Below are 13,434 nucleotides of genomic sequence, written 5' to 3' on the forward strand. Positions count from 1 at the left end.
CCCCGAGGGGGTCAGCCGGCGCCGTCCCAAGGAAACCGGCAGCCAGAAGGGCTTCCGCCGGCGACGCTCTCCTCCCGGTCCGCACCCCGGGTGTCTCCGCGGCGGTTGACAGGTCTCCCGCCGGGGACCGTCGCCTGGCACCGCCCAAGGAGTCCGAGGAGTCCGAGGGCTCGGAGTCCAGCCCGACTCAAACTCCGGTCGCCTCCTCGGGGCTACTTCGGCTCCCGCTGTCGCCCAGTGGCGGCGGGACGCCCTCGGCTTTGATCAGCCCGTGCCGGAGTCCGCTCATGGGCCTCGGGCCCCGGCGGCCCCGGTGTAACCTCGACTGCTCGCAGTGCAGGGCCGCGTGTAACGATTACGGGTGTCCAGGGGTGGCCCCTGCTATGTGTTTTCCCCTCCTGCCAACCCCTTGTGAGTACCCAAAGCGAAAGTTCCGCGGCGAAAACTGGTTTTATTTGAAAGAAAAAAGAAAGTTTGAAAAAAAGATTAATAAAAAAGAAATACACGGAACCGTTGTAAACACTTCTTGTCACGAGAGGATTTTGGGCAGTTCTCTCATATTTTATACCTGCTAGCTCTCCCATCGATTTATGTATATTCGGGCGTGCTTTTTTTGATCCAAAAATATCGTTCATATCGCTCGCTTGTGTCTTTAGTTTTATTCCCAATAACTCTTCTTTCTGACTCCAATATTCCATAACTTGAGTTATTTCCAAAGTAGACTGTCTTTTAAATTTTATATTTATCCATACAATATTTTTTAAACGTGCTGGGGTATTATTCTGTGAGAGTTCCCAATGAAGCGTTGGGAATTTTCTCGGGTAAAATATATTTGTACGGAAGTGGAGTGCCGTTTTAACCTTTAAAATGTCATGGCGGTACAGAGCATTTGTTTTTTATATCGAACTTGAATTTATTTGTAATTGAGATCATTCTTCTCAGAAGGAATTTACTCGTGTAATACAATAGGTAAATAATTTTTTTCTGAAGGTTAGACAAACGTTATCTAAACAAAGATTTCATGTTATATCACGAGTGACGTTCTCTTGAAGTGATATGTTTCCAAGATTTTCCGGATTAATCAGTAAGTAATCGAGTAATGAGAAGTAAAAACTCTTTAGATGCATATAAGGTCAAGCTTTTAAAATTGTTCGATTGAAATCAACATTGACATCATATTTTTAAGGTTAACTCAAGGGCAATGAATAGCCAATTAATTTTAAATGCGTATTACAACTAACAAATCACAGACTTAATTATCTTTTATTCGCATGAACACTATTTTGCAATGTAATGGCCGTATCCACACAATACCATGACATTGGCGGATTGCTAGAATTATCTGGATCTTTTTTTATGCATAGATTTTTAATCGCCTGTCTGCATGTCTTTTTTATTAGTGATTTTTATCATGCCCATTTTGTGTGACAGGCTTCAATATATGGGAATTTATAAAAAATTGTCAAATCAGCGGAATATTTTTCAAATGAATTCTAACAGCAACAGATTAAACCAAATGGATTGGTTTCAACATGCCTTTGTAAACAAAGAGAGATTCATCAAGATTTGTAATTTTATTATATGCTTTTAATGCCATCAAATTTTGGATTAATGTAATTTGATCACAAGGGCTTTTAACCTATTTTATGGCTTTAAACCAATGGAATCCTAATTGTTAGGTGTTAAATTGAATAAATTCTTCAATTTAAAATGCATTTACTTTTAAGAATGTTCATGATAAATTGCTTAAAATGACATATTTGCATTCGTAATGACGAATAAGTAATGTCTTTTACATTTTGATAACATAGGAGATATCTTGGGAACAGTAAAAAATACAATATGGAGTTCATGGGTAAATTAAAAAGTTAGGAGTGTTAAAAAATTACTGTTCCCGAGTTCTATTGTTATTTTTATCATAATTTTAGCTTTCTTCACCCTCAGCCAATCAATTACTTTCCAAATTTTGATTACAACCTCCTTCAATTGAGATGAACTCGCCGAAAAGATTTTTTTCCAGCATACCATCGCAGTCGAACCTCTGACGTAATATCGGGGTACTAAAATATTTCACGTACATCAAGGACGCACCTGAGATTTAGAGAAAATATTTTCCCGTGTATTGACACTTGACACCACAGCAATTTACCCGGTGGCTGGTTTGTTGGGCAATGATAGCAGAAAACGCCGAATTTTCCCCACCTATAAGATGCGAAAAAATCACACATCCGGGTAGGGGGGTCGGTTCCTTTCACTCTGTTACTAGAGGTTTCTCAGGTAGATCTGGTACCCAAAAAATCATTTAGGGCTGAAGTCACCTTTTAATAAGACCTAATATGCATAAAATTCCAGTAACAGGTCAGGGTTGTAGGTCTGTAGCTTTCCCTTTCTCTGGAAGAACCAGTATCCTTATGCGAGGGCATGACTAAGTCCACCCGGACTTGAACCCGGGCCCTTCCGGTCTCCAGTGGAACATCCTTTCCACTAGGTCCCAAGGCCTATTAATACGAGTAGACTTATGTATGTGCAACACGTGACGCAGTTTGCGAATTCTATTCGTGAGAGGGCCCTGGACGGGTCTAATCCCAACCTTCCCCCCAAACGAAACAAACTTTTTCCATCTCCCGCGCTAATCTCTATTCCCACCCTCCACCCGTACTCTATCCTCTCCTTCCCCTCCCTCATACCTTCCCCCTCATTCCTCCCCCGCCCTTTCCATCTCGTTGCAGACATAGTGATGCGGGTGTGCGGAGGCGTGGGGAAGGAGGGTGCCGACCCCTTCCGCCCCTCGGTGGAGGCGGGCCTCGTGGACGCCTGCGAAGAGGAAGTGGCCTCCCTGATGCGGCGCTGCTGGGCCGAGGAGCCGCAGGAGAGGCCGGACTTCCAGGCCCTCAAGGCGGCCATCCGGAGGTTGAACAAGTGAGTGTGTTTTTGTTTGTGTGGGGCGGCTTATGGGCGTAAGCCTGGGAACACCGTGGATGGGACTTGAGGTGGGAGGGGAGGGAGATGGATAACACGCAAGAGAGGCGTTATGGGGCGGGAGTTGGAGGGGTTTAAGGACTCGAGAGGGAGAGGAAGGGGTTCGGAGAGGTGGTTGGGAGGGATAGAGGGGAGAAACTTTTTCATCTCCCCGAGGGAGGTGAATAAGCGGGCGTGAGAGCCTCAACATGGGAAGGATCACGGGGGCGACCGACCCTCGGGCCATCCGGCCGTCAAAGTTCTGCCATTCTTTCGTGAGGCCGCAAGGAAAATGCGTGAAACGTTTTTCCCCGCAAATAATTTGAGCGAAATCTCGTGTAGTGAGCACCAACGAATATATTAGGGTGAAGAGTTTACTTTTCGGGAACAAAATACGATGAAGTCTAATCCCGTTGGGAACCGCGAAGAATGACTTTCCTGAAACTCAAATAGATCCGGTCGTCAAGAAAGAACGGAGTTTATTTTCTTCACACGTAAAGAATTGAAGGTCTAATATCTGATGCGGAGTATCTATCATCTCCCTTATGGAGCTCGAAACTGACGAAGGAATTATGTCAAAATAAGATTTGATCTTCGCGATGTAATCATTTCACTAAATTCTTTCGTAATAATTTATATTTTCCGCAAAAAATACTCTTACCCGGGTCTAGTACTCAGATGACATAGTTCAAAAGCCGTTATAGGCGAATGTGCCAAAATGCCATAAAACTCCACGGGACATCGGTAGATACTGATTTGATCTTTTCGTAAGACAAAGATTATATAGTAGAGTATATATGAGCAGCATAATTCATTTGCATAGATTCACTGATAGGATTCAGGCTTTCGTAATAATTCGATTCCGAATCGTAGACTTATACGAGGGTCATCCGGAAAGTAGTACCCGTTCGTGAAATAAAGACACAAAAGTAAATATTAACAAACATAAAAAAATTTATTTGAAAGAGGATACTTTAAACTACTTCTCAACATAATCTCCAAGCAAATTAAGGCATTTGTCATAACGTGTGACAAGTTTCTGTATTCCTGCTGCATAGTCCTTCGCCGCCAGCTCATTGAGATACGCGAGGGACCCATCTTGCACAAATTTTTGCATAATGCAGATGGTGTTTAACAATTTCATGAACAATTGTTCGAGAAACATTGGGAAAATGCTCACAGATGTCATCAATTGTGACGCGCCGATCGTTCCTCACGAATTCGTCAACTGAGCTCACCAGTTGGTCTGTAATGACAGACGGTCTCTCCGAACGCTCATCGTCGTGTGTGTTCCCCCTCCCCATGTTGAAGTTGCGACACCACCGCCGAACAGACGACTCGTCCATTACATTGTCTCCATACACCTCCTTTAATTGGCGATGAATATCACATGGGCGAACGTTTCTTGCATTGAGGAATTTAATCACTGCCCTCACTTCACAACTGGCGGCGTTCTCAATTTTTTTAAACATTGTAAACAATCACAGAAACAACACAGGCAATGCTAGCGTCACGCAACTTGGCTCAGAGAAGGCAGACAAGCCACTGAAGCTATCTGACCTCGTCCAGCGGCTACTCGCGTCGTCAGCACTTCATGCGGCACGAACGGGTACTACTTTCCGGATGACCCTCGTATGTAAGAGGATTAGAGGGTAAAAAGAAGAATGGGGAAGCCATCATTAAAAGCTTGGAATGGGATGATGGAAAGAATCCAAAGAATTAGTGGATTTAATTCCAAGTTAGAATAATGGGATGATGAAGGAAGCGAAGAGAAACGGGAAGATCGTTAAAAAATAAAAAGCAAGGCTGCTGAGAACATAATAGTAATTTAAATGCTAAAATAAAATTAAGAGGACATAAAATGTAGGAAATTTGATTAGGATATAAGATAACGATATGAGTTAACATTAAAAATTAAACGTATATTTATGCACAGATCTTTTAATATTATAATACTAAATAAAGATAGCAATAATTATATTTATTATACCTATTTAACTAAAAATAATAGCTCAAAATAATATAAATAATATTATTCTAATTTTTTTGGTTCTATCATTGTCATGAACAACTTGCAACCCAAAAACCAATTTTAAATATCTCTTTTGCCTGAGCTTTATTATTAAAATGTATAGTTATTCAAATATCTTATAAGGTTTACTCTTACTTACTTTTTGAGTGAGTTTGAATTGCCCGGAATATCTTGGGAAAACAAATTTTATGAGTTTCCGTTCATCTCAAGTGTAAAGTATAAAATTATGGGTAACATGTCAGAATTCCCTTCCGTTTCCAAATTCAACTGTCTAAACTTATGTTCCCGTAGCCTGTCTAGTTTTTTATTAAAGTATGAAAATTTCCATGGATTCATAAATTCACATTCATGGGTAAGAATCACATTAAAAATTCCTATATCAAGAAAAAATGTAGACCAGCAGATATCATTTAATAAGGTTAGATTAGGTATAGCATTAGACCGCAATTCTTTCGGGACTTGTTTTAGGCTGTACCGATGGCAACCATAATTAACTCCTAGAAAATTTATGTACAGCTACTTGGTTCAACAGTAACGAGAAGGAAAAAATCATATACCTTAATGAAATAATTCTTGTTTAATATGAACAAACAATTTACATGCCTAAGTTTTCTTTCTAAAGAAATGAACCAAAGTGAAAACTTCTCCAAATGTATTTTTACGTAATCCGGATGAATATTCAAAAAAAAGCGTTTATCAACGAAGGTATTAGAGGTAACTCAATCTTAACTTACTTACTAGTCACTTAATATAATAATGACATTAGGCATTTACGTAATTTATAGCAAGTCAGTTAGAGAGATTATCATTAAATTCATGGATATCGATGTGACTGCTATGTCCGTAACATCAAGTTATCAAGGATAAGTTACTTAATAATAATTGGACCATGGGATGAGAAACATTTCAAAGGGCATTTCAAGTTAATGAGGAAGAATGTGGTAACCAAATGGAGGTTTTCAACATCCCGCTAAATCTCCTTTGGTCAGGGATTACGAGAGCGGAAATATATTGGACAACTTGCTGTCTCGGATGGAGCAGTACGCCAACAACTTGGAGGCCCTTGTTGAAGAGAGGACCGCCGACTACCTCGAAGAGAAGAGGAAATGTGAGGAACTTCTGTATCAACTGCTGCCAAAGTGAGTACTAACATACCTCCCCATAATATAACATAATGCAATTCATGGCAAACCGATTGCAATTTACCTCGTGAAGTATACGCATATTTACAATCAGCCGCAATTAAAAGGAATTTCTGTGCCCGTTAGGCTTCTTTCAAGACTTAATTCAGTCTCATGCTTTGTATTTACGCTAAATTTAGAGTTACGATGAAAATAGATTTTAAAATATCGCGTGAGTTGTTAAGTTTCTTGTGGGAACTGTGAACAGTCCTGATGTACCCTTATGCGCACTGATGTGTTCCCCATGAAAGGTGTGGTGCTAGAAATACCCCAAAATCTTAAACTTGATCTGCCGTAGTTAGCACCAAACAATCTGTTTCATAAATTTATTTTGCTCAAAAATTTCAAAACTGCGCATTTGATTACGTTAAGTACTAATCTCCCATCCCTGTACCAATTTGATATTTCCTCTTAGTTTCTATAGAGTAGCCCGCAATCTTTTGGGATATTATTTCCCTGAAAACCACCGTCTTGATTTCAAATAATCTAAGGTTGCTACCAGCGTGTGAGCTTAAGTCATTTATGTAAATAAAGAATAGAAGCGGCCCTATTACGCTTCCCTGGGAGACACTGGAAGTTTTATCTACCTCCGTTGAGTACAACCAGTCTATGACTACTATGTTGGCGCTATGACAAGAAGTTTCTTATGAAACTTATTATTTTTCCATTAATACCGTAAAGTTTAGGTTAACGTAAAAGTTTATGGTTCGGGATTTAATCGAGGGCTTTCTTAAAATCCAAAAATACTGCATCGACAGTTATTTTCATCATCGCATGTTATTTTCTCTCAATCTCAGGACATCATGGATAAAAAGTCCCAATTGTATTTTGCAAGATCAGCTCTTCCTAAATCCTTGCCATTCGTGGCTTATTCCGGAAAGCTCAATTCAAAATCCGACATTTCTAACAATAAGATACTTGGCCGTCACATGCGAAAGTTGTAAAAAATTAAATGTTCTTTAGCTTAATAAATATACTTCATTGATGCACATCTCTTATTTCACACCTGTTCAGTAGTGTCCTCACCGATTTCGCGATTTTAATTTTTTTTCATTTTGAGATTTATGAAATTCTATTCTGGTATATATGAACAATTGATAGCCTTTAATATTGAATAGTTTATCCATTCCCATTCCATTACCAAGGCCATGAAATCGCATAAACAGCGAATGTGCCTGAATCATTTTGTTCCTTTGGAATGCCGTGACTAATTGGGAGGCGTCAGACCGTTCACAGATCGTGGGCGTAGTCAAAAAGAGCGTGGGAGACGAAGCGGACGTGAGAAAAAAGCGAAGGACGAATGGGATAAGGGGGCAGAGGAGGAAAAAACTCAAAATCCTTCCAAATGGCCCCCGTATTTCTTCGGCCTCCGTCCGCGCGACCCACGCCCCTGACTCTTCTCACCTCACCCCGCATACCACTCCCCTTCCCATCCTTCACCCTCAATCCCTGACCACCCAGGGTGGCGTGTCCTAGCGGGGGCGGCCTTTTTGCATGCGTTCACGCAGCGCCACGCCCACCTGTTGGCCAACTGAATCCGTCGGCCCGCGTGAAGGCGACGAGGTCAGGGAGTGTGGGGCCCCCCGGCCGTTGGGGGATATCGGCGTCGAGATAGTGGAGGCGGTGGAGGAGGCAGCGTCCTCCACCAGCCGGGTTGAGACCGGGGGGAAGCCCCCGCGCCGGCCCAACCGCGCGTGTAAGACGAAATCGATTCGGCCCTTCTTCCCACCCCCTCTTCCTACACCATTTTTCACCTTCGTCGGAATGCACCGGGGGGAAAATTACAGATTCCAGGGGCGAGTTGGCTTGAGATCGCGTGTCAACCCCTGTTGTCAGGGGATATGTCGTAGGCCATGTCTCTCTACATTATGGCCAATTTTTTCAAGGTCAAGGTTTTCCGAAGGAAACCATTCAGAGTTGTTGGGATTTACTCAATCAGTGACTACGTTGGATTACCAGTAACGACTAAATGGTATTACGCAGTACTGATTATTTTATTAATTTTTTGCTTAAATTGCTTTTGTCTATAAAAGTTGCACACGACAGGTTAAATATCCAAGGATAAAAATTATCGGAAATACAATTATCGAACATTTTTTTCTGAAATCAATCAGCTAGTTCTGTGAGTATTGAATTTATCCGAAAGACCGAAATAGTGCGGTGCCTAACGTACTGGATTTCTACTGGGAAGACCCGGGATCCATTCCAGGAGGATACATGTTTTTCAGTCGTTTTCCGATCACTAATTCAGGTGTTTTGTGGAGAACTTATTAAGTGAGTACGCCGTCCGTCGGATGGGACGTTAAACTGCACACTCCTTTTGCGCCTTTCGATTAGAGAAGGCTGATGCCGACGCCGGGTTTCTCTCCACCCTTCATACTTTACCATCCACCCCTAATACCGCAAATGACCTCAGCTGTCTGTTGCCTCCCCTAAAACTACTACTTGAATTCATCCTAATTTGAATGATAATTTTTTCTTCATGAGATAAGTTCATTAAGTGGAAAATTCAAGTGAATTATTAGTTGCATACCATGGCGTTAAGCTCATTGTTAACACTCCGAGGCGTACAAAAATGAAGACGAAGAGGGTCGGCGAAAAAATTTCCAAGTTTCCGCCCTGAGGTGCATATTCAATAACGGGGTTCAGAGTAAGGGAGCTGCAGGAAACGTACCTTTGGATCGATACCTGCTGGCGGATAGTTAAATTCTTAGCTTTTCTCCTCATTTTGCGAGGTCAACCCCAGCGCCCGAAACCATAAGTTGAATTTTCATTTATGCGTATCCTGAAGGGTGAACGATTCAAATACAGTAATGTACGTTAAGTTGCCTATATTTACGGGGCTCACACAAATCTGTCTGCAGAGCTTCTTATTCCGTGTGGTCTTTAAACTCATTCCATTGTGAATAAAATCGAAAATAGATTGACAGTTTAGTCGTTAAAAAAAACTTCAAACACGATTTAACAATTATCAAACTGGAATGAGTCAATTATAATTAATGAATACAGTTCTTAAGGTAATTATACTTTTAATATAGAGGTGATATACAGCTCAGTTGCATCGTTAAAATATTATTAATGAATATTAGCGACTGAAATTGATATTTCATATTTGAATCTACATGAACATTAATTCATCCATATAACTTAATTGATTCAATATCAATATACTTGAGTTGAGCAAGATGCTGTCTACCAATTTACTGGTATAGACAGTCAACCACTGAGTCACGTAAACTCACATTTTGTCTGATAATTTATTTCATGTCCCTATGAGCTTCTGAGATAAATTTAAACAATATTAATAATATTTGAACTACTTTTCTTGCTTCAGGCTTCCATGCACTGCAAAATGCACATAATATCCCGAAAATTTCCAGTTTATACAGTAATCTCTTCCTCAGTGATTTGAGGGAAAAAAGTTTTGTGGCTATACTCTCAATATATATAGTCAAGTGCCTTCTTTGCAAAAATGAAATGTTCCGGTGTTTAATATTTAACCCAATCAATTTCCCTTCTTTAATGTAAAGTTTACTCTAATTTATTTATTTTCTTAGTGTTTCCTTTGTGGCGACGAAGACGGAAGGTATCGAGAATGATAGCAGATTTTCATTCGTGACGACTAATTTGCAGGATGAATTGACTGTTCACACATTAAATATTCCTAACAGGTTATACTAATGATCTCGGTGCAAGTAGATTCTGAACTCGTTAATATGTGCGTCAATAAATTACACAAAAACAGCTCTTCCAATTCTTTTCGATCATCATTTGCCTAGTAGTTGAGTTATGTCATAAAATTTGTCATTTAAGTCCGAAAATGAATATTTTTTATCTTTTTTCAACTTGACCGATCCGCGCCCTGTATCTGGAGCATCTCGCATCGTAAGTGAACTTTTGCGAGTAGTCCGTCTGACTACTCAGCCAGTCAGACTGGAGGCTATTAATTCAAATTTGTGTCCGAAAATGAAGTTTATCATAAAAACCTGTATTAAAATTTTCGGTAATAAAATATGTTATTTAAATCAAAATGATTACTAAGCAATTTAGGTGTAGTTTATTAGAAAAATTCCGAATTACTTTGGCTAGCTTTTGTCCATAAACTTTTCTCCGCGACGATACAATTTTTTCTAGTCTATCACGGTTGAGATTACGGTCTGAGAGGGGGGGGGGTGAATGAGGCTTCTTGAGATGTGCATTGCCGTTAACCACGCTCCCCTACTCCATTTTAATTCCGAAAACTATTTTCATTTCGGGGAAATCAGCCGTAATTCACATCCAATTGGTTTTGCTTCCTATACATTGACAATTCCGCGCTTATTCACATCCTTTCGAACTCAACTACTTTTCCACTACTTTTATACGCCGTTGCCAAATAGCAAAAGGTTATTTTATTCCATGCGAAAAAAAATTCCATACTTGATAAATCAAGAATATAAATCTAACCTTAAATTTTTTTTCAGCTGTTAAGTCCTTAAAATGAATTTGATTAGTATATATTAGAATACGTAATGTTACACTCATTGTAGGATGTTAGCAAACAGCTAAATTTCACGTGTAACGTCTTCATATGATATGGATTGGTTTCCACTAATTGTTACCTTAGTAACAAAAGTATGTCCAAATAGATTCAAGAAGTGAAAACGGGAGAAGACACGGATATTTGGGCAAACAGCAGGGTTATTGAAATTAAATGACAATTGAGCCAAGGTCTCAGGATGAAAACGAAAAGAGGGTATTTTGCAAATATTTCATCACGGAGAAAGGGATCTCAACCTGAAATTTCATTGATCGTACCTAGATGGATGGACTAGTGCACACAGCTACCCTTTCTATCAATCCATCAACTGATGTCAAACAGTCACAAGAGAAAATATTAAATGCCCACACTTCGCCGGGACTCTTTCTGGGAAGGGAATTGAGCCAAATCCGACCCAAGAGCTAATACCCTTAGTGTATCCTTTTTTAGGATACTAGGGAGTGCCTATGTTATAATTTCTACATCTCTAATATTGAATAGTATATAATTTTTGAGCTAAATTAATTAAATTAAACGTGAAAGAGTTTTATTTAATTATTTTTCTACATATGTCCGTGTATACAATAAAACTGTTTAAACACTTCGGCTCTATTCGTAAAATGTAATGCAAGTAACAAAACCAAAATTTCTTCAGGAATGAATATGGCATCCGTCGGTTCCATTTGACCTTTGTTATGCTACGTTTTCAGAAATTTGTACAATTTTGTAGTTCTTCCCGCAAAATTCCTTTTCACGGAGGTATGGGTAAATATTTGAGTTTTGAACAAATGGAAAACTTTCTTTACTTCGTACAACACTGCATGGGTAATAACCGTGTGGTGTGTCAATATTTTAGCGGGGAAATCTGCTATGAACAAGTGGTTTATTCAAACTCTAAGACCATGGAACACAATGAAACATTTTTGTGTCCTGTAATAAAGTGGTACAATAACTTTTGTATCCGATGGACGAAATTTATTTAATTAAAGTTAAACATAGGTGGCATAAATTCAATTACCTTCGTTATAAAGTGGATATCCGTAGATCTCGTCAAAATCCTCGAAAATACCTTTAAAATCACATGACCGAATTACAATTGTTATTAAATGAAAACGCGTTAGTTTTATTGTTGAGTTCTTACTTTTTTGATTTCAGACAGTGAGAGGTGATTCAAGGAAAAATATTTGACGGTGTGATAGCGTTTAGTATACGAGTCTATATAATTGACTCCATAAATTCTGACAATTATTTCACCAGCCTAGGGTTTATGGAAAGATTCAAATGCGTAATGTGAATGCAAAACGAATAATGACTCATTTCACGTAACTTACAAGTTAATAATTACTAAGCCTTTTGTTTCCAAATTGTTCTTTGCTTGTATAATTTATTTGAATTTGGTTGTTTCATGAACTCCAAAACAATGGTAATTCGTAAGCATATTAGTTGAAGAGGAATTAGTTCTGGAATTATGAGCAAAAATTATGTTAAAATTATACCTCTTCAAAAGCAACGGAAATGGAATCCTCATCATTCATGAAAATTATAATCAAATCAAAGTTTCATCGAAACAAAAATATGTTCCCTCAAATCTCAGTAATTATCAAGTCCGTAAAATCTGAATTTTTCTCTGATCGAAAAATCTTGATTTGAAATTACGAATCCGAGGTGGGGTAGTTTGCGATAGCAAACAGCGATAGGTCTACCGTCTACAGACCATGCAGTTCACCCATGTAGAGCAGAGTAAAACAATTAGTTAAAGGATTCGGGAATAGATTGACGAATTAGGGGCAGTGACTGCTTTTACATATTGAACGCGTAAAAAGCTGTGCCAAATTTTAATGGTCGTACAATAAAAACAAGAATTTGTTGCATTGCACTGTGCATTAACGGATAACTCTGTCAAAAGTTACTGTCACGGCCTCTACCGCAGTTACTTCGAAATTTATTGGTCGTATCGCCATTTTCCTCTATTTCACATTCGCTAGTTTCGGGATAAGAATTATTAATTCAAATAAAAGAATTAAAGAAGAAAGAACTCAAACGCTTTAATTTTTATTACTTCGATGTAAATTCAATCCTTTAATTTCTATATTTACCAAGGTCACGACACTCATTGCGAAACCATTATCTATTAATTAGGAAAAATATCAAAACGTCTTTAATTCGTAATTCCGGTCTCCATGAACTATTTTCAATAGCAGTCAAGTGTATCTGTCATCAATGTAAAATCCCCCCACTCCTTCCGATTCTTATCTCCAGCGCAGAGAAAAAATAGAGGCGTGCGATTATTGGGCGCGCCGAAATGATAGGACGCCCTTGGGTCAACATGCTCGCTGCAGACCTGACAGTATCGATGAGAGTTTGATTGCCCTCTGGAGCGGATCCCCGAGTTCCCCGGGAATGGGGTGAGCCGATCAAAAAATAACGGACGGACTACGGGCCTTGAGAAAGAGAGAGAGGAAATGAGGAGTGAAAAGGGTTAACAGACGTTTTAGGAGGTAGGTTGGGAGGTTATTTTGCGATGACAGATGGCAAGAATTAGTCCCATAACTCTTCCCCAACTTTATTCTACACTCCCCGGAGAGGCTACGACCACGTAAATACGATTCATCAGGGACGTTTGCCTGCGTACATAGATTAAAATGTAAACACAACCAGTTTTATGAAAAACTTAAAAAAATATATATGAACCTGATCAGATGTACATTAAATGAGCGTTGGTTTCTTCTGAATCCACTTTCTTA

The 13,434-nt window shown here is 39.4% G+C and overlaps 1 protein-coding gene across 1 annotated transcript in view; it reads left to right on the forward strand.

The window, feature by feature from the left end:
• LOC139696656 (atrial natriuretic peptide receptor 1) overlaps nt 1-13,434 on the forward strand; it is a 370,838-nt gene that overhangs the window by 278,880 nt on the left and 78,524 nt on the right. Inside the window, exons 15-16 of the mRNA XM_071595471.1 lie at nt 2,730-2,919; nt 5,980-6,129. Of these exons, the coding sequence (XP_071451572.1) occupies nt 2,730-2,919; nt 5,980-6,129 (340 nt within the window). The remainder of the gene's footprint in view (nt 1-2,729; nt 2,920-5,979; nt 6,130-13,434) is intronic.

Source organism: Hetaerina americana, unplaced genomic scaffold (genome assembly GCF_022747635.1).
Source record: "Hetaerina americana unplaced genomic scaffold, ioHetAmer1.1.p SCAF_7, whole genome shotgun sequence".
In the NCBI taxonomy this organism is placed as follows: domain Eukaryota; kingdom Metazoa; phylum Arthropoda; class Insecta; order Odonata; family Calopterygidae; genus Hetaerina; species Hetaerina americana.